This window comes from Narcine bancroftii, chromosome 7, assembly GCF_036971445.1.
Source record: "Narcine bancroftii isolate sNarBan1 chromosome 7, sNarBan1.hap1, whole genome shotgun sequence".
Taxonomy (NCBI): Eukaryota; Metazoa; Chordata; class Chondrichthyes; order Torpediniformes; family Narcinidae; genus Narcine; species Narcine bancroftii.
Genome location: NC_091475.1, coordinates 59,816,070 through 59,838,046, shown reverse-complemented (window position 1 = coordinate 59,838,046; position 21,977 = coordinate 59,816,070). Strand labels below are relative to the sequence as shown.

Here is a 21,977-nt window from a genome sequence, read left to right as displayed (position 1 = left end):
ATACAAGAGGAGAGGTCTGGCTGTCTAACATTTCACTTTGAATAAGAGAAACAAAAAGGAACGCTGTGGTGACCTGAAGGAAAGAGGTTATCATCTGGAGAACCCTGAGGGGGCAAGTTTCATCAGCAAGACACTGATGTGGCTGGTGGAAGTACATCAGTTGTGAATGTCCTGGAATAACAAGTCTCTCTGAAAACCAACAAGAACCTTCCTGAGCGGTAACCATTTACCTTTGAAGCACCAAAGCCTGGTGAACTTTATAAATGTTAAATTCTGTGCCCAGTATAAGAATTGCCTCCAACCAGTGAACTTGGAGGATTGAGTTGGACTGTGAACCAAAGAACTTTTCTGAACTTACATACATGTTACATACATGTGCACTTAGAATTAGAAGGGGGTTAAGTTAGGTAAGTTAATAGTGATAAGTTAAAATGTGATTCTGTTTTCATGTTTAAAGATAATTAAAAGTAATTTTTGTTTAAGTAACCTTTTGTCTTGGTGAATTTCTATTGCTGCTGCGATTTGGGGTCCTCTGGGCTCGTAACAATGTTAAGAAGGGCTTTGACATATCAAGAGGGTTTGAGAATAGGAATAAGGATACCTTACTGCAGCAGTACAGAGCCTTGGTGAGACCACACCTGGAGTATTGTGTGCAGTTTTGGTCGCCTTATCTTAGGAAGGATGTTCTTGCAATGGAGGGAGTGCAAAGGCGATTCACCAGGCTGATACCTGGAATGGCAGGAATAACTTATGAGGAAAGATTGCACAATTTGGGATAGTACTCGTTGGAGTTTAGAAGATTGAGAGGGGATCTCATAGAGACATATAAAATTCTGGCAGGACTGGACAGAATGGATGCGGAAGGGATGTTTCCTATGGTGGGGGAGTCCAGAACCCAGGGCCATGGTTTGAGGACAATAGGCAAACAATTTAGGACCGAAATGAGGAGGAATTTCTTTCCCCAGAGTGTGGTGAATCTGTGGAATTCATTGCCACAGAGAGCAGTAGAGGCAGGTTCATTGAATATATTTAAGAGGGAATCAGATATATTTCTTCAGTATAAGGGAATTAGGGGTTATGGAGAGAAGGCGGGGACAGGGTACTGAACTTTAAGATCAGCCATGATCTCATTGAATGGCGGAGCAGGCTCGAAGGGCCGAATGACCTACTCCTGGTCCTATCTTCTATGTTTCTATGACATTCATGAGGTTACTTAACAAGATAAAGGTCTCTGTTAAAACAGGAAACATGTGAACATGGGCAGAGTAGTGGCTGATTGGCAGGAAGGAGAGCATCAGAATACAGTGATCAATGGGTCCATGCCGAAGATGGAAGCACCTTCGTTTGGGAGTGGCCATGAGGGGATGTAGACTGCTGGGTACAGCAGACAGCACAGGGCACCAGAAATGGGAAGAACACATCCCATTGAGAAGGAGAAGCAGGTGAGACAATCCTACAAGGACAGAGACCAAAGCGGCAGATTAGCAAGGGGCTTAGCAGCAGAGGGACCTGCAAGCTGTGGGCTGCTGGAGACTGGATCGTGATACCCAGGTCTCAGAGCTGAGATTCGAAAGGGTGCTGAGGGCAAGGTGAGCTCCAGAAGTGTCTTGGACACTGAAAGCCTCCTGATCATGTTGGAGGTTTGGATCTGGAGCTTGGGTTATTGATGAATCGAATGGAGGTCTGTGCCAGCTGCAGAAGCTGCAAGTCCTGGACACAAATCCACAGATGCTAAGTGACTCTGAATGGACTCTCTTTTGATTCTCTTTCTCTCATATAGTAAGCAGTGCTGGGCGACAGTAACGGTGACTCTACGTCTGCCTTCTGGCAGTTATTCAGTGCAAAATTACATGTTATTTACTATTCATGAGAATAAGGGAATCTTGAATCATATTCTGAGTTGCTGCCTTCAGTTAGGGGTGTTCCACAGGAGTCAGTGTTTGGGGGGCCATTCTTTTTATGATGTATTTTAAGGATTTGGATTATGGAATTTGTGGCTTTGTGGCTGAGTTTGCCGATAATCCGAAGGTAGGTGGAGGAGCAGGTTGAGTTGAGGAAACAGCGAGGCTGTGGAAGGGTTTAGCTGAGGTGAAGGGGCAGAGAAGTGGCAAATTAAATATAAATGTCAGAAAGTGGACAGTCATGATGTTGGTAGGAAAACAAAGACGAGCAGAATGTGGAGAAAACTGAAAATTCCCAGATGCGAAGGAACCTGGAGTCCTCAAGCATGATAGCTTAAACTTGTAGGTTGAGTCAGTGGCGAAGAAGGCAAATGCAATCTTGGTGTTCATTTCAAGAGGAATAGACTATCGGAGCAGGGATGTGATATTGAGGCTTTGTAAGGCATTGGCGAGACCTCACTTCAAGGATTGTGAGTGGTTTTGGGGCTCCTCATTGAAGAAAGGATGTGCGGACTTTGGAGAGAGTTCAGAGAGGCTTGACATGGACAATTCCTGGAATGAAAGGATTATCATATGAGGAGGATTTGACAACTCCTGGCCTGTCCTCTTTGGAATTTAGGAGAAGAGGGGGAATCTCATTGAAATAGCTTGACTGTTGAAAGGCATGGACAGAAAAGATATAGAAATGTTATTTTCCATGAGGGGAGAGTCTAAGACAAGAGGATAACTTCAGGATTGAATGTTGTTTGTTTACAACAGAGATGCAAAGGAGTTTTGTTAGGCAAAAAGTGATAAATCTGTGAAATTTGTGGTCACAGGTGGTTTGTAGAGGCCATGTCAATGGGTATATTCAAGGCAGAGAATGATAGGTTCTTGATTAGCCAGGGCATCAAAGGATATGAGAAGGTCAGGCAGTGGGCCAGAGTGGAGAAATGGTGGGGTGGACTCAGTGGGCTGAATTGCCTATTTCTGCTCTGATGTCATTGTTTTATGGTCTAAAAGTACAAAGTAATTGATTGAACAGCCATTATGTAAAATGTTCAGTTTGTGAGGCAGCGAGACAAAATGAAAGTCAGTAATACAATGTTTCCCTGAAAGATGCAATATTCTGCTCTGATTTCCTTATATGCATCTTTTTGAAAGGATAAACTGACAAGGTTGATTATTTCAACAGAACCAAATGTCTGGTGTAAATGTTATCAATTTAGAATTAGGAGCTTCTGCCGTATCATTAAATAAAAATCCACCTCTGTACTTTTGCTTGCAAAATATATTTTCACTGCCCTCAACAGAATAGTTTTCAATAATATGAAATGTTCTCTTCCAAATCATCTTCAAAAATATTTGTCAACAACATTCTTAAATTTCTCCTATTTTTTCTTCTTGTTTCATCATTTGAAGTTCATACTCTTTGGCATTAAAGCTCCAAATCTATAAATTGGAAATGTATCTATCAACGTTTACAACTTTATAATCTTCCATTGACTATTCTCAAGGCTTTGTTGCTCTTGTAGAACTTGCTATTATTTAAATTCTATCTTCATGAATGGACCTTTCATTCCCAGTAATATCCTACTGAATCTACTATATAATACATATTTCCAAGAGCTACAATACTCTTTTAAAATAGGAACCATAGAAATTCACCCAGTATTTTCATTGCGGTTCAACACATGGCCCAAACCACACTTGCTATTGTAGCATTCAGCCAATTGAACAGATGTATCCAACAGTCAAAGATGTAACAGAGTGACAGACAAGATTTGGTACCATGCTCTCTCACTGCACTGCACATGGAGCTTGCTATGGAGGCCAAGCTTGGACAATTGCCCAGTAGTGCAATATGGAACACGGGGTATGGAAATCATGAGCACATTATTAACAAGGATATTTGTAATTACTCGCCATGCTGAGTTTTAATTTTCTTCAGTTTATCCATCGATCCAAAAGATGATTATCCATGGCTCTTGGACAAGGGCAATCAGTGTGTTCAGGAGCTGGGGCTTCTACATAAAACTCCTGAACAAAAATCTCCGAAACCTTCCATCTTGACTCAAGAGTGCAGAATGCCAGTGAGATTAGCCCTCTGCATCTTGGTCACTTGAATGTGCATGTATGAGGGCTGTGAAAGGTGATTCTGAGGTCAAGCAAGTGTCCAGCCAAAGCTCTATCCGGCTTTATCATACAATTTTATTTCATATTTTTGGATGGCTGATGAAAAATAAATGAAATGCTTTTGTGCTCTCCAAGCTCTATCTCCCTCATACCTTCAGGAAATTAAGTAGATTAAATTTGAGGTTATTTGTTGAATCGTATCCATCTGTACTAACTGGTATCTATATATTTTCTTCCAAAATTAATTGCCTCAAAGGCAAGAGCTTGTTGCCAGCGGTGAGGCAATTGTTGCAGTAATTATATCGACACCTTTTAAAGGTGCACTGTTGCTGCCGAGTGCAGCGCAGATGCCCAGTGCCAAGAAGCTGAGAAGAGATTGGACTTTGAGCATTCTTGGATCATTACATAACCCAGAAAGAAAGTCGTGGATGATGGGAGGCATCCTGTGTCCAGAATAAGCCTGACATGTGACACAGTTGGAACATCTTTGGCATCCATGTTCCCACGGGCAGTGAAACTGCTGAATGAATGCTAAAAGTCAAGTTTATATTGACACAAATACAACCCCAGTTCTCTGGTACTTGGTACAAAACATGCAGACACACAACCAGATATAATACACATTCTGATAAACAATGTACACACACACACACACACACACACACACACACACACACACACACACACACACACACACACACACGTATTCATACATAGATAAATAAATAATAATTGTTTTATTAATACGAGAGTCTTGGGGGTTTAGTGTGAGAAGTTTCTTTGGCATTCTCACTGCCCATGGGAAGATACTGTTCCTCAGCCTGGTGGTTCTGGTTCTAATACACCTGCATTTCTTTTCTGGTGGGATTAGTTGAAAGACACTGTGTGTGGAGCTGGGGCAAGGGTCTTGTGATTCTGTGCATCCTCTTCAGACATCGATTCTGGTAGATCACAGCGATGGGAAGGGGACAGGAAGACTCTAGTGATCCTCTCTGCCACATTTATGGTCCTCTGGATTGATCTCCAATCCATTTCTCTGCAGTGACCATTCCAGAGCTGGGTAACATGATTGTGGCCGCTAGCCTTGCCTGCTTTAGACTTCTCAGGAAATGCTGTCACTCCTTCCTGACAAGTGAAGAGATGTTGTGTGTCCATGTAGGTCACTAGTTAAGAGAATTCCAAGGAACTTGGTGCTCTCCATTCTCTCAACTGCAGAGTTATTCATGTATAATGGAGGGTGGTTATTCCTCATCCTCCTGAAGACGATGATCATCTCCTTTGTCTTATCAGAGTTGAGACTCAGGTTGTTTTTCTAGCACCATTTCACAGGAGTTTCCACCTCTTCTCTGCCGGGCAACTCATCGTTGTTGTTGATGAGGCCAATTATTCTTGTGTCATCTGCAAACTTGATGACACCATTGGTGCTGGATCTAGTGAAGTAGTCATGTATCAGTATCGCGAGCAGGAGCGGGCTGATGACACAGACCTGAGGTGCTCAATGTTCTACTACCAATCCAGATAGACTGTGGTCTGTCCAGAATCCAGTTACAGAGATGGGGTCGAGTCCCAACGAAGACAGTTTTCCGTCAGCCTCTGTGGTATTAAACACTGAGCTGAAGTCAATGAACAGCAGCCTGGTGGACACAGTGTAATATCCAGATGGCTCAGAATGAATGGAGGAACAAGGCTGTAGCATCATCATCTTCTATAGGTGAATTGAAATGGGTTCAGCATCTTTGGCACGTGTGCTTAGATGCATCCCATTATCACATTGCCATCTTGAAATCTGCGTGACAAAGAACTGCTGCAGTGAGCTGCTGAAGAAGTCCATCAAGACCTCCATTAATTGCTGGGCGCAGTCCTTCAGTACCCGACCAGGTATGTTGTCTGTTCGTTGGGTCTAAAACAACTCTCTGTGACTTGATAATATTTATTTTAATATATAAACACATGCAATGTGTGTGTTTGTGTGTGTGTATCATTTGTCTGTATATGTGTTAAATCTATTGGAAAATGCTGTTTAGTTGGGCTGTTCTGGTACAATCAGATGACAAATAAACTTGAACTTGAACACACCTCGGCGTAGCTGGTTATCAAGCCTGTCAAAAGCTAAAAATATCTTTAAAATATCTTGATTTCCAGAAAGATTCAAGAATCATCAAAAGAATGCAAAACAAAAACTCTGAAAGATAAAAATGTAGGCTTCGAAGATGTACAAATTAAAACAAAGTTATATAAAATCATTTACAGATAATTCATCTAAAATAAAGATATTTCCCTTTTTTGAAAAAAAATATTTACGAAGAATACTTGCCTCCACACAATTGCTGTTCCTGTACCAAGAAAAACCACAAAAGGTGGGCTGAAGCCACATTTGTACATGGAGTCAAGCAGCAGAACAAAATTGAAAAGTTGCCAAGGATCAGCCAGGAATTTTAGGGCCCTTTGCATTATGAGGGAATCCTCATGTCAGTGGCATTGATACACAATAAAGTGTTGAATGAATGTTGTTTTATATTGACCACTAGAATGATATTCATCAGTGGTTCTCAACCTTTTTCTTTCCACTCACATGCCATTTTAAGTATTCCCTATGCCATAGGTGCTCTGTGATTAATTAAGGACTGCTTAAGGTGGTATTTGGGTGGAAAGAAAAAGTGTGAAAACTACTGTTTTAATCATCCCTAATTGACACATTATTTGCATGGCTTCATAACTCCAAAGGAAATGGGCCAATGACAATTTTTCTCAAGCAAAATATTTCAGTAACAATTGGGTGATTGTAGCAGTGGTTCTTAACCTTCCCTTCCCACTCAAATACCACCTTAAGCAATCCCTGACTCATCACAGAGCACCGATGGCATAGGGATAACTTAAAGTGGGATGTGAGTGGAAAGAAAAAGATTAAGAACCACTGATGTAAATGCAACAATACTTTCTCCCATATCCACATTTCAATTTGATCACTGAGTGACAAAGAGCTAAGATAAAATCTTCCAGTTTCCATTTCCCCTTCCACATGAATGCCACGTGATAAATCAATGAAGGAGCTATTGATGAATCACAAGAAGTGAATGATGGTGTGCAACCCAAGTTGAGAACACAAAGCAAGCCAGTCATGAGGACTGAAGAGGTTAGTTTATGTTGTAGTTCAATCCTTGATTATGTATAGCTATGAGAACTAAAAGAAATGCATGTCTTTTCAAGGCCTACTATCTCCAAAACATAACCTTGAGAAAAATAGCAGAGCACCTCTCAGCTCTCCAGCTCTTCAGGATGAGAGACTAATTAACTTCTCAATCTCCTGCAAGGCCAAGTTCAACTTTTTAAAATGTGTCAGAAGGAAGCAGGCATTAATGTGCCTTATTTGCAGTGCCGACAGAAGACTTGTTGTCTGCAGGAGAAAACTGGCGAGTCTTGAAAATGTTAATGATGCAGGAATGTAATTCTGAACATACATTACAGAGAATATTCACAGATACCATTTGAAAATAACCCTTGTGGCATATATTCAGTTCCTTATTTACACTGATCACAATGAATGCACTGCAAGTGGGCAGAGTACCATTAAATAATAATGACTTACAAAATTCTTGCACCTTGCAATATTTTCTCATCCCACACCTGCAAATTGGTCCCCTTTGCGCTGGTGGCAGTCATCAGTGCCGTTAACTCTGTGATACTGCTCAACTGCAGCAGGTAGCGTTTCTCTCGCTTCCTGATTCAGAAGGTGACGATCACTTTCAGTTTCTCACATTTGCTCTCAGATTGTGCGCAGTATAAAATACAATTCTCATATTTTTAGGCTGTAATTTATCGTGGTGAACATCATCTGTCTCCTTTGCTTGCACATGAAATGATGGAAAAAAATATTTAAAACATCTAATTATATCACTGTCTATATTGCAAACAGTCGGTCATTTTCCTTGTTATTAACAGACACACACTATAAACTCCAATTTTACTTAAATCTAATAGTAATAAAGGACAGGACAAACAAACAAAAACATTGCATTCTTGTGAATTGTAACTCCAATTGGAGAAATGATCTCAAATTGAATTTATACAAGATCCCACCTGCTCATAATTTCAGTGGCAAAGACCATTGCCATATTCTACACAGACCTCATGAAAGTCTAGCCAAGTGCAACCAAATTCAATTCATTCCAATTTGTCCATGGCCAAAATAGATGTCTATTTTGATATGAGCAGAAGTCACAAAATATCAGATGAACGGCGATCCAATGTGGTACTTATCAGTAATAACATCGTAGGCAAAATATAATTTCCTTCTCACTTACCAACACAGAGCATACAAGAATGAACTCTTCGACCAATCTTGCCACATGCTGAAGAATACCACAATTAATAAGCAAAATGACCTTACCTACAAAAGAAAAGAGCAAAGAGAAAACCATTAACATTCTGTTACTTGATTTAATTATTCAATTTGTAAATTGTGAAAAGATTGATCACTTCTGATTGGTAAACGTGCAAAGCTGAAAACTCCTTTTAACTTCTGTGAATCATGGAAAAAATAACATTTACTGCTGGCCCAGTATCATTCAAAGAATGACATACTTCTGACTCTTCCACAAACAGTGCAAGGCAATGAATCGAATGGAGTCGAAATATTATAAGCAGACTTTTGCTCAATACATTTCCAATGTTTGCTCCAAGCGATCATATTAGGAAACCAGTAGCAATGGAGGCCCTTTACCTTGACACCACAACCCTGATTAGTTGAGGAGCCTGAAAGAATTTGGTATTGACAGCTTAAGATGTCCTAAAAGATTAAAGTGCCAAGTTGGCAAAGCTGCAATTGACACCTCGGGCTAATACCACACATCGTGGGTGCTGAGCGACTCGTGCACTGCAGATCAGATTAATACTCTGTGGCATCAAAAATCATTTATTCATTTGCAGAAAGAATAGGCTCCACATATATTTCACCAAACAACACTAACAATTCCAACCATCTTCAACCAGACAAGTCAATGTTCCAGCTCAGCTTGTTTTTTTTTAAACAAGGTCATCAGCATTAAAATAAAGATAGTCTTCAATTTTTTTTAAATTCTCCATAATACTCCGATTGGACATCTTTGTGCATGGTCTTCAAAGTAGATCAAAGAGTAGATTTTCAGAGGTAAGACTGCTTTTGATTGTGGTGACAAATCAGTGTGATTTATATGGAAACTCTCCATTGGCTCAAGTCCAACATTACACAACCTGGGGACAGCACTGCTGTTATAGGACCAACCATCTTGAGCTATGTCATTGAACATCTTTCCTCGATCTTTAGTTTGCAAATGTCCATTAATTTATGTCCCTTCAAAAGTGAATTAATTTATGATGGCATGCAAGAATTGGTTCATATGTGGCAGGAAACATGCATGCCATACGAGCATCAGCAACAACTTAGTCCAATGAACACTTTTTGGTTTACATTCAGTGGAAATACCAGCCCTGAAATGTTCATGTGTTCCAAGTCACGATGGAATGAATTGAAGGGAACTTGTCAGTGATACATGTTTGTATCCTCCCCAGCTTGTCCCACCTCACAAACTCACAGAAACATTGCATCATCTTTTCCACCCCTTGCCCTATTCTCTGCCCTCACATTCTGATTCCCATCCCCCTCCCAAACAAGCTTAAAGCCTTCCCAACAGTTCGAGCAAACTGATTCAGCAGGACATTGGTCCCCCTCCAATTCAGATGCAGCCCTTCCTTGTTATACAGGTCAGATCTTTCCCAGAAGAGATCCCAATGATCCACAAATCAGAACCCCTGCCCAAACTCCTCACCCACACATTCACCTGCCACAACTTCCTATTCCTACACTCACTGCTGCAATGGCACAGGCAGCAATCCTGAGAGGACCTGCTCGTCAGCTTTCCTAACTCTCTATATTCCCTAGAGGACCATTTCCACTCCTATCTAAGTTATTGCTACTAACATGGACCAGACATCTGGCTGCTCTCCCTCCCACTTGAGAATGTCATGGAGGCGATCAGAGACATCCCTGACCCTTGCACCTGGGAGGCAGCATACCATCCAGGAGCTTCAATCTCATTCACAGAACCTACTATCCATTTGCATAACTATTGAATCCAAAATCACAATCCCTCTCCTCTTCACTTAGTCGAAGGGCTAGACTCTGTGCCAGAGTCATGACCACTGCGACTTGACCCTGGTAAATTGTTCCCCCTAACTGTATCCAAAATGCTATGCTTATTGTTGAGGCCAGAGGGGTGCTCCTTTTACATATATATAAAAAAATAGACATACAGCGCTCTTATACGTCCATTTGGCCAATAAATAAAATCCTCTAAATTAGCTTATGATCCGCAAAATGCTAACTTTCATGCCATCTGCAAATTGTATCTCCCGTTATCCATTCTTGCTGAAAAATGATCACCACATGAGTAATTTTGCAAATGTTTCTGTCTTCAATCACGCTATACAATTCTTTGATAGCCAAAGATGTATCATAACTCACACATATGAAGCTCTTTTCTAGTTGAGGATGAATCTCCATCATGTATTAATATTTGAAGATCTACAATGTTTAGATTTCATTGAATTTTGTTTGCACTGAGTCTGACGCACCTTTCTCAAACTATACAACAGAACTGTAAGATTAAATTTAGCTGTGAATCCAGTATATGGTGTCTATGGTTTAAGGTCACTGGGAACTCAAAGGTCATCACTTAAACCTCTTCAGTCCACCTAAGAGTATTTACCAGATACCACATGGGCACAGCTTATAATTAAGAAAGCACCTCACATGATTAATAACAAAAATTGACAAATGGATTGAGTCATAAAAGCATGACAAAAAAATCTACTCGTCTCAGAGTCCCTTGAGGAATTATTTGCTCATCTACTCAACTCAGAGTCCCTTGAGGAATTATTCTGTTTCTCTGCAAGTTTGTTTACTTGCAAATCCATACATGTCCGCCTTAAATCGCATTTTGAGCCATGGATTCATTTTCTCATCAAATCTTTCTGAAAATATGTTGAGTGTTTAATAAAAACACATATATTAATCTAATACATAGGCTGAAATATAATAAATTACAGATAATTTGTATTTCTCATTACTTGAATCATACATAATATAAATTGGATGTCCCCTTCCCAACCAAACCCATTTCATCAAAATACCTCAAAAGAAAAAAAAGGAAAAATCCAATTAATCAAACCCCTCCCTCTAAACAAGGTTGACTCGCATATCTGATATATACATAGGAAACAGAAGATGTATTATGAGCTCCCGTTTTAGTAAAATGGGATGATCATTAAGGGATAGCAATGGACAGGACTGACTGAATGGCCACTGTTAACATTTATCATTTCACACAAGCTCCATCACAACACAAATCACAGTGCAGTGACAATTTGATACCTTGGAAGAACTGAGGGAAGGCTTGTCACAGTCTGTTCCAGGTTTGATATATTTGCAAAGACCCTGTCATTTTGCATGGGAGAAACATTCTGAGTGCTGGAGAAAAAGCAGCTTTTTGAAGCAGCTCTCATGGCCAGCCATTTTGTGGAAATCAGAGCAAAGCATGCTCTGTGAATGATTGGGTCTTTTTAGTGGGTTGACCTGTGCCAGGAGGGCCTTTTGGGAAGCAAAGTGCTTCATTTTGAGTGTGACTAACAGTGAAGGTCATTTGGAGATATTTGTGCCAGGGTCTTGGAAACTTCATGGAGGCCACCTTGTTTGAGTCTCGTCTATAAAAGGACCAGGATTGTTATGACCAGAGCTCGAGTGGATGGACATTTCTTCAAAGGCAACACATGGAGAATTTGAGTTTGTAGCAGCCACAACTCCAGTCTTCTCATCAGTTCATCATTAATCCTGGGCATCGAATTTCAAAGGCCTACACTTCAACACTGAATTTAAAAGTCTGAACTTCAAAGTAACTTTCTAGATTTTGGGTCGGGCTGTAATGGTTTGGGTATATATCACACGCACATAAACACGCAGAGGGATAGATTTAGTATTAAGGATGGTTTAAGAGTTAAGACTACAGTTTGAGTTAGAAATAAAATTAGTGCTTTAAAATTAAACACTGTCTAGTTCATTGTCTGTTGCTGCTCGTTACACACAGTTCGTAACAAAATTGGGGGTTTGTTGTCTGGAATTTTACCACATTTGGAGCTAATTGAAGCTAAACCAAATTTTGGGGCTTATATTGTATGTGCTACAGAAGACAGCAGAGAATTTGGAGCTTTGTGATCAATAAAATTTTGATTGGGCGGTTACATTTTTTGAAGTTAATTCAAAGGTTTGGGTGAATATGTAAAAGTAGTGATGGATATCAAATGAGTCGTAATCTCCTGCAGAGTTGCAGAAGGCAAAAAAGGATGATTTGCTGAATATTGCCCAACAGTTGGGACTTGCTGAAGGAAAATTATCCATAAGAAAGGTGGAGATAAGGGAAATTATTGTTAGGAAATAAAACATAGCTCGAGTGGATGGACATTTCTGCAAATATAGATATGCAGAAGAAGCAATTAGATAAATTACCTGAGAGTAAATCCATTAAAGCAGCAGCTGGTGTTGGAAAGGATTGAGTTTTTTTAAAAAATTGAGGGAGCGGAAAAAAGAAAGGCAAAGATAGATGGAGTTAAAAAATTGAGTTAGAGGATGCAGAGAGGCAAAGGTGACATAAAGGAGAAGAAAAAAAGATATACAGAGGAGATTCAAGGCAGAGCAGACACAGAGCAGAGTTCTACCTTCTCGTCCAATTGAGAAGTTTATAGTCAGTCGAGAGGTGAGGTTCATTCCTCCATTTGATGAAAGTGAAATTGATAAATGCTTTCAACATTTTGAAATGGTAGCTGGAAGTTTAAAATGGTCATGAGATGAGTCATCCCTCATGTTACAAAGTGTAATTAAAGGGAAAGTACAGCAGGTTTACTCGGCCCTCACTACAGCACAAGCTGGTGATTATGAGATTGTAAAGAAAGCTGTGTTTAAAGCTGACAGACAAAAATTCAGGACTTGGAGATTAATGAATCAATCTTATATGGATTTTGCCTATGAAAAATCTGTGTGCTTTGACCAACTGTGCACATCAAAACAAATAAAGAAATATGACAACAGATGAAGAGAACTGATGTTGGTTGAAGAAATCAAGAGATGTGTTCCTAATGATATAAAATCATACTTTGATGAAAGAAGAGTAGGAACTTGGCAAGAATCTGCTAAGTTAGCTGATGAGTGTGCTCTGACTCACAAGGTTATGTTTATACCCAATAAAATATTTCAAAAGGTTAGTGTAGTTCATCTCCATACATTGGAAAATAAATCAGGAAATATTATGAGAATTAAAGATGAAGGGAAGCAGAAAAAGGAAAAACCTTCAGGTCCCCTTAGTAGAAAACCTGGTCTGAAGAAAAAAAAATGGCTGCACCAGATGTCTATATTCAAAAAGATGAGAGACCTGGAAACAAAGAAGGTTTCAGATCTGCTGACAACATTAGGGATGAGTTTAAATATTTTGTGTCAAAACATTTGGTTTCGGTAAAGGAAGGGGCACCACAAGTGCCAGTGAATGTACTTTGAGTTACAGGGCAGCCCAGTCACTTGAGTTGAACAATGTTTTGGAGTTTGGTGATGAAACTGCCATGGGTGAAATAAATTTAATCTGTTGTTTGGAAGGTGAAACAGACCCGATATCTTTGCATAGGATATTGTTGAAGTCAGAAATAATGAATTAGATAGTTACTATTGGTATTTGAGAGTTTACCAATACATGGAGTTTCATTGATTTTGGGGAATGACTTGGCAGAAGGTCAAGTGGGTCTTGTGGTGAAATGACAGAGCAGCCAGTTATTGATAAGATAAAGACAGACTTTGAAATCTATTCAGCCTGTGTGGTGACTCGGGCCATGGCAAGGAAACTTGACAAGGAAAATAAAATCATTAATAATGCAGAACAGTTTTTTTTAGATTGTGTGGATTTATCAGAAACTTTTCTTCTATACCAGGATATTGATGTTGAACTTGAAGGAAAGGAATCGATAGCAAAACAGAAAACAGATATTGATCTTACCGAGGTGAGAAATAAAGATATATCTGAAAAGGAAATTGAGAAAGTGCCAGTTTGATATTATTTTAAATATGATGTGCTTATGAGAAAGTGTAGACCTGCTAATGAGGAATGGGTTGTAGTTCCTAAAGAATATAGGAATTAAATTTTAAACTTGGCCCATAGCATACCCTTGGGTATTTTGGAGTAAAGAAGACTGTGGATAAAGTAAATAAAATACTTTTATTGGCCTAGTTTAAGGAGGGATGTTGTGACTTTTTGCAGGATGTGTCCCATTTATCAGGTTGTGGTTAAACCTAACAAGGGGCTGCCAAAGGCACCATTACAACATTTTTTAAAAAACTTTATTTATTCGTTCAAAATACAGAGAGTAAATAACATATACAACAATGAAACATAAACATGAACATTATATTTTATATATAAAAAAAAGAAAGAAAAAAAAAGAACCCCCCCCTTCAGCAAACTCTCCTAAGGAGAGCCATAAAGAAAAGAAAAAACAAATAAGAAAAAAATTAAACATACATATTAAGATCTAATCAATGTAAATCAAAATGTAAATATTCTGAATTAACAACCACTTATTAATTAAAAAACTATAGTTATCACGCGAAACACATGTAATTTTTTCCATTATTAAACAATATTTCATCTCATTATGCCATCTATTAATATCAATCACATTTGTATCTTTCCACTTACTAGCAATAAATTTTTTCGCTACAGATAAAGCAAAATATACAAAAGCAAGTTGAAATTTATCTAATCCCAAACCTTTCAGAGGTTGCAAACTACACAATAAAAATACTGTCGGATCTAAAGATATTTTAATCTTATACAGGTATTCTAAAAATAATTGAATTTTCTTCCAAAAAGATTGTATGACCATGATACATGACCAGACAGCATGAAAAAAAGTTCCAACAGAGTTACCACATCTAAAACACAAATCTGATTCATGAAAACCATACTTTTTAGTTTTTCAGGTGTTATGTATAATTGATGTAAGAAATTATAATTAATCATTGCATAATGTGCATTTATCAGTCTAGTTACACTATCAAAACAAATATCTAACCAACCATCCTCGGAAAAAATAAAAACGATATCCACTTCCCATTTACCTTTGGATTTATCCCAACCCTTTTTATCCATACCATCCTGTAATATTTGATACAAAAATGAAATATAACCCTTCTCTGGTACCTCATAAGAAAAGTCTCAAATTTAGTCATTTCAGGTAAAATCATATCTCTACCAAACACATGTTTTACCAAAGATCGAATTTGATAATAAAGAAACAAAGAGTTCTTATCAATACCATAACTGTCCCTCATCTGATTAAAAGATGAAACATTACCTTCTTTAAAACAATCTCCCAAATTTTCCACACCTTTAAATCTCCAATGTAATAAACTTCGATTATGTATTGAAAAAGAAATAAGTTGATTATTATACCACAGAGTCAAAGCTGATAATTCACCCCTAGAACCTATCATTTTCTTTGTCCATAACTTCATTAAATGTTTTAGTATAGGCACATTTTAACATAACATAACATAACAATTACAGCACGGAAACAGGCCATTAGGCCCTTCTAGTCCGCAATGAACCAAACACCCCTTTCTAGTCCCACCTCCCTGCACAATGCCCATAACCCTCCATCTTCTTCTCATCCATATACCTGTCCAACCTTTTCTTAAATAATACAATTGACTCCGCCGCCACTATTTCTCCCGGAAGATCATTCCACACGGCTACCACTCTCTGAGTAAAGAAGTTCCCCTCATGTTACCTCTAAACCTCTGCCCCTTAATTCTTAACTCATGTCCTCTTGTTTTAATCTTTCCTCCTCTTAATGGAAATAGTCTATCCACATCCATTCTGTCTATCCCTTTCATAATCTTAAATACTTCTATCAAATCCCCTCTCAACCTTCTACGCTCCAAAGAATAAAGACTCAATCTGTCCAATCTCTCCCCATACTCCAGATGCTTAAACCCAGGCAACATTCTGGTAAACCTTCTCTGCACTCTCTCCACTCTGTTTATATCCTTCCTATAATTAGGCGACCAGAACTGCACACAGAACTCCAAATTAGGCCGCACCAACGTCTTATACAATCTCAACATTACCTCACAACTCCTATATTCCATGCAATGATTGATAAAGGCCAGCATACTAAAAGCCTTCTTCACCACCCTATTCACGTGAGTTTCTACCTTCAGGGAACGATGTACCGTTACTCCTAAATCTTTCTGCTCTTCTGTATTTCTCAATGCTCTCCCATTTACCACGTATGTCCTATTCTGATTCTTCTTACCAAAATGAAGCACCTCACACTTATCAGCATTAAATTCCATCTGCCATTTTTCAGCCCACTTTTCTAAGCAGCCCAAATCCCTCTGCAATCCTTGAAAACCTTCTTCATTATCCACTATTCCACCTATCTTAGTATTGTCTGCATATTTACTAATCCAATTCACCACCCCATCATCTAGATCATTAATGTATATAACGAACAACAATGGGCCCAATACAGATCCTTGAGGCACACCACTGGTCACCGACCTCCAACCTGACAGACAATTATCCACTACCACCCTTTGGCCTCTCCCTTTCAGCCAATGTTCAATCCATTTGACTATCTTAAAATTTATACCTAAAGACTGCACCTTCCTAACTAACCTTCCATGTGGTACCTTATCGAAGGCCTTACTGAAGTCCATATAGACAACATCCACTGCGCTACCCTCATCCACATTCCTAGTCACCTCTTCAAAAAATTCAATCAGATTGGTCAAACATGACCTTCCTCCCACAAATCCATGTTGAGTGCTTCTGATCAGATCCTGTCTATCCAGATGTTTATAAGTACTATCTCTAAGAATTTTTTCCATTAATTTACCTACCACAGACGTCAAACTTACAGGCCGATAGTTGCCAGGCTTCCTCCTTGAACCCTTTTTAAATAACAGAACCACATGCGCAATGCGCCAATCCTCCGGCACTATCCCCATATCTAATGACATTTGGAAAATTACCACCAGAGCCTCTGCTATTTCCTCCTTCATTTCTCTCAAGGTCCTGGGGAAGATCCCGTCTGGTCCCGGAGACTTATCCACCTTTATATTCTTCAAAAGCCTTAAAACTACACCTTTTGTAATTTCTATATTCCCCATATTTACCCAATTTGCTTCTTTTTTTATCTCACATCTCCCAATATCCTTCTCCTTAGTGAATACCGAAGAAAAGAAACTGTTCAATATCTCCCCCATTTCTCTAGGCTCCACACACAGTTTTCCGCTCTGATTTTCTAAGGGACCAATTTTGTCTCTAGCTTTCCTCTTACCATTAACATATTTGTAGAACTCTTTTGGATTAGTTTTCACCCTGCTTGCCATAGTTTCCTCGTACCTTCTTTTAGCTTTCCTAATTCCTCTCTTAAGATTCCTCTTACATTCAGTGTATCTTTCAAACATCTCCTTAACTCCATGCTTCTTATATCTAATGTACGACTCCCTTTTTCTTCGAACCAAGTTTCCAATATTCCTTGAAAACCACGGCTCTCTCAAACCTTTTGCCCCTCCTTTTAACCTAACAGGAACATAAAGCTCTTGCACTCTCAAAATCTGATCTTTAAAAGACTTCCATCTCTCTACTACATCCTGCCCATAAAACAAATTGTCCCAATCCACACCCTGCAAGTCCTTTCGCATCTCCTCAAATCTAGCTTTTCCCCAATCAAAAACCTCAATCCTTGGCCCTGATTTCTCTCTTTCCATAATGACATTGAAGCTGATGGCATTATGATCACTGGACCCGAAGTGCTCGCCAACACTAACCTCCGTCACTTGACCCATCCCATTTGCCAACAGTAGATCTAACACTGCTCCTTCTCTGGTCGGCACCTCTACATATTGTTGTAAAAAACTATCTTGCACACATTTCATTTTGATGCTGTAACAAATTTATATTCCATCTAAACAAAAATTGATGTATTTCAAATTCAGAAATATTTTCCATCTCAATTTTGGCCCAACTAGGGGGCCTTTACAAATCCATCAATGAATTAATAAATTTAAGTTGGGCTGCTTCATAATAATTTTGAAAATGTGGTAAACGTAATCCCCCTAACTCATATTTCCAAGTTAATTTATTCAAGGCTACTCTTGAAAATTTACCTCTCCATAAAAACTAACTAACCATTTTATTCAAATATTGAAAGTAAATACAGAATAGATTGAAACAAATATTACATATGTGGAAAAATATTCATCTTAATTGTATTTATCTTACCCAATAAATTAATAGGTAAATCTTTACATTTAATCAAATCAATTAATTTTTTTATCAACGGAACATAATTTAGTTTATATAAAGATTGATAATTAACATTCAAAATTATACCCAAATACTTAATTCAAACCGTCCATTTCAAATTAAGAATATTCTTATAAGATGAATAATCTCCTTCACTTACCAGTAATATTTCACTTTTTTTCCCAATAAACTTTATATCCAGAAAGACATCAATATTGTATCAGACACTCCTTCAAGTATAAAAGCGATTGAGCTGGGTTTGTTAAATACACCAATACATCATCGGCAAATAAATTAATTTTATATTCCTCATCTAAAACTTTCCTACCTTGTATCTGTCTATTTTGTCTTATCAGCTGTGCCAAAGGTTCAATCACTAACGCAAACAAAGCTGGTGATAAAGGACAACCTTGACGAGTTGATTGAGTCAATTTAAATGGTTCCAAAATCAAACCATTCATCAATACTCTAGCTACTGGTTTACTATATAAAGCCTTAATCCAACAAATAAAAAAAGGACCAAACTTAAAATTTTCTAGAACTTTAAACAAAAAATTCCACTCAACTCTATCAAATGCTTTCTCGGCATCTAAAGATATCACCATCGGGTGGCCTGAAGATTGTCGAAACCTATTAATCAAACTAATCATGTGCAAAATATTATCTGAGGCATATCTGTTCTTTATTAAATCTGTCTGATCCATATGAATCAACTTAGGTAAAAATTTAGCCAATCTATTTGCTAAAATTTTAGCTATTATTTTATAATCTACATTTAACAACAAAATTGGTCTATATAAATATACTTTCAAAGGATCTCTATCTTTTTTTGGGATTACTGTAATTAAAGCACTAGAACAAGACTCAGGTAATTCACAGTGTTCTCCAACTTGACATAATACATCTCCAAACATTGTAGAAAAATCATCATAAAAAATTTTATAAAATTCGACCGAAAATCCATCGTCACCAGGCGATTTACCATTTGGCATTTCCATCATAGCCATTTTAATTTCCGAATCAGTAAATGGTGCTTCCAACTTCTGTATATCTGCATCCTCTAATGTCGGTAAATTCAACTGTGATAAAAAAAAGATCAATCGATCCATTTTCTTGTTTTCCATCAGATGTATATAGCTTTTTATAAAATGAACAAAATTCATCATTAATCTCACGAGGTTTTTAAGTGATAAGCAAATTCCATCTACCAGCATTAATAGTCCTCGAAACTTGTTCTTTCTTTAATTGCCATGCCAATACCTTATGTGCTTTCTCTCCCCATTCATAATACCATTGTTTCGTCCTATTAATTATACATTCAAACTGATAAGATTGCAAAGTATTATATTCCAGCTTCAACCTAGATAATTCTATTTTCTGATCTTCTGTAGCATCTTTCTGAAATTCCTTTTCTAACTCATCAATCCGTTTCTCTAATTCAAAACTCTGATTTAATTGATTCTTTTTTAGTTTAGAAGTTTAACTAATTATTTGTCCTCTCAAATAAACTTTCATAGCATCCCATGATACAAACTTACTTTGAACAGAATTAGAATTTTCTTTAAAAAAAGAATTAGTTTTTTCAAAAAATCAATAAATTCCGTATTTTTTAATAACATTATATTAAACCTCCAAAGATGGGCCACTTGAATTTTCTCAGAAGTTGGATTTGTAAAGTATAACAAAGAATGATCTGAAATCACCCTACTTTTGTATTCCGCTTGTTGTATTTTCCCTTGTAAATGTGCCGATACTAAAAAAAAGTAAATCCTTGAAAACGATTCATGTTTGGATGAATAAAAGGAGAAATCCTTCTCTGTCAGATGAAGACATCTCCAAATATCTACTTAATTAAGATCTTTCATCAACGCTTGAACCTGAACTGTTATTTTAGATTTCTTAACTTTCTTCGGAGATTTATCTAATAAAGGTTCCAAAACACAATTAAAGTCACCACCAACTAAAACATTATCATTAGCCTGACCCAGATATAAAAATGCATCCGAAATAAATAGTTCATAATCTACATTTGGGGCATAAATATTAAGTAAAGTCCAAAATGCACTAAAAATCTTACAATTCAATTTAAGAATACATCTTGCCTTTTTCTCCATTGATTGTAATTCAAAAGATAAATTCTTATGTATCAAAATTGCTACAACTTTAGCCCTGGAATTAAATGAAGAAGAATATACATGCCCTACCCTGTCCCTCCAATTTCATACTTTCTTTAACATTCAAATGTGTTTCTTGTAAAAAATCAACATCAATTTTCATTTTCTTAATATACACCAAAATGCGCTTATGCTTAATCGGACTGTTTAAACCTCGAACATTAAAAGTAGCAAACCTCAACTTTGACATATCTACTAATATTATTAAGAACTAATAATATCTTTATATAAAAACTCAAATCAATGTAAACAGGCCCTCCAATAGGAGAAAAAAATCACAAATTAAAGACTAAATAAAAAGAAAATAAAAAAAAGAAAAGAAAAACATCCCCCCCCCAAAAAAAACTACCAAAAGGTAGTAATCCTAAACAAAATTTGGGTGTGGATCACCCACCAGTAGCTGATGACTATTAGAACTTAGAGCAAATCTCTCCCTCCCCAGCCGAACAAAGAATAACATCAAAATATCATAATAGCATAAAAAATAAAATAAGAATAAGAAAATTCTTCTGTTCATCCAAGAGATTCCAAACTTAGAGACACCATTTCAAGAGAAATTGGACTCTTTCCATTCCCATTTCTCCCATTTCTGCCATTTCTTCCATTTCCAGAACAACCAGATTTTTCTTTAGAAGACAATGGTGGACTATGTCTTTGTCCTCTTACATCTGGCAATGAATCATCAAAAATCATTGCTTCACGATCATTCTCAAAAAACCGAGATTGATAGTCTCCATAAAACACCTTCAGCACTGCCGGATAGCGAAAAGTAGACTTATAGCCTTTACGCCACAAAACTTCTTTAACTGGATTAAATCGACGTCGACGTTGAATCACCTCTTGACTCAAATCGGGATTTAAAAAAAAACTCTGCTATTCTGAATCAATAACAGAGTTTGTCGTTGTCTCGCATTTTGCACTGCTACACAAAGTATTGCTTCTCTGTCCAAATAATTCAAACATCGAATTATTACCGGTCTCAGTGGTTGACCAGGTAAAGGTGTTCTTCTTAAAGCTCTATGAGCTCTTTCCAATACCAAGCCTCCAGAAAAAAATTCTTGCCCTTGTACTTGTGGGATCCAGTCTTTTAAAAAAAAACGAAGAGGATCTTGTCCTTCCATACCTTCTGGCAAACCAACAATTTTCAAATTGTTCCTTCTACTTTGATTCTCCAAATAGTCTATTTTCCTCTCTAACTCCTTCTCATGTTCTCACAATTCTATAACGGATTTTTCAACCTTCAACACTTTTTCTGTATTAGAAGCCACTTGCTGGTTACATTCCAAAAAAGCAGACTGAATTAAAAAAAAATCTTCACAAGATGCTTCCACATGTGCTTTAACTGTATTCAATTCTGAACTTATCATATGAGCCATCTCATTCATCATAGGCTGGATGAC

General features: G+C 37.7%; 1 protein-coding gene across 1 annotated transcript in view; it reads right to left on the bottom strand.

Annotated features, from left to right (window-relative positions):
* Positions 1 to 21,977, bottom strand: part of LOC138738963 (limbic system-associated membrane protein-like) — a 1,544,776-nt gene that overhangs the window by 1,426,163 nt on the left and 96,636 nt on the right. Inside the window, exon 2 of the mRNA XM_069890213.1 lies at positions 8,318 to 8,403. Within this exon, the coding sequence (XP_069746314.1) occupies positions 8,318 to 8,330 (13 nt within the window). The 5' untranslated portion in view covers positions 8,331 to 8,403. The remainder of the gene's footprint in view (positions 1 to 8,317; positions 8,404 to 21,977) is intronic.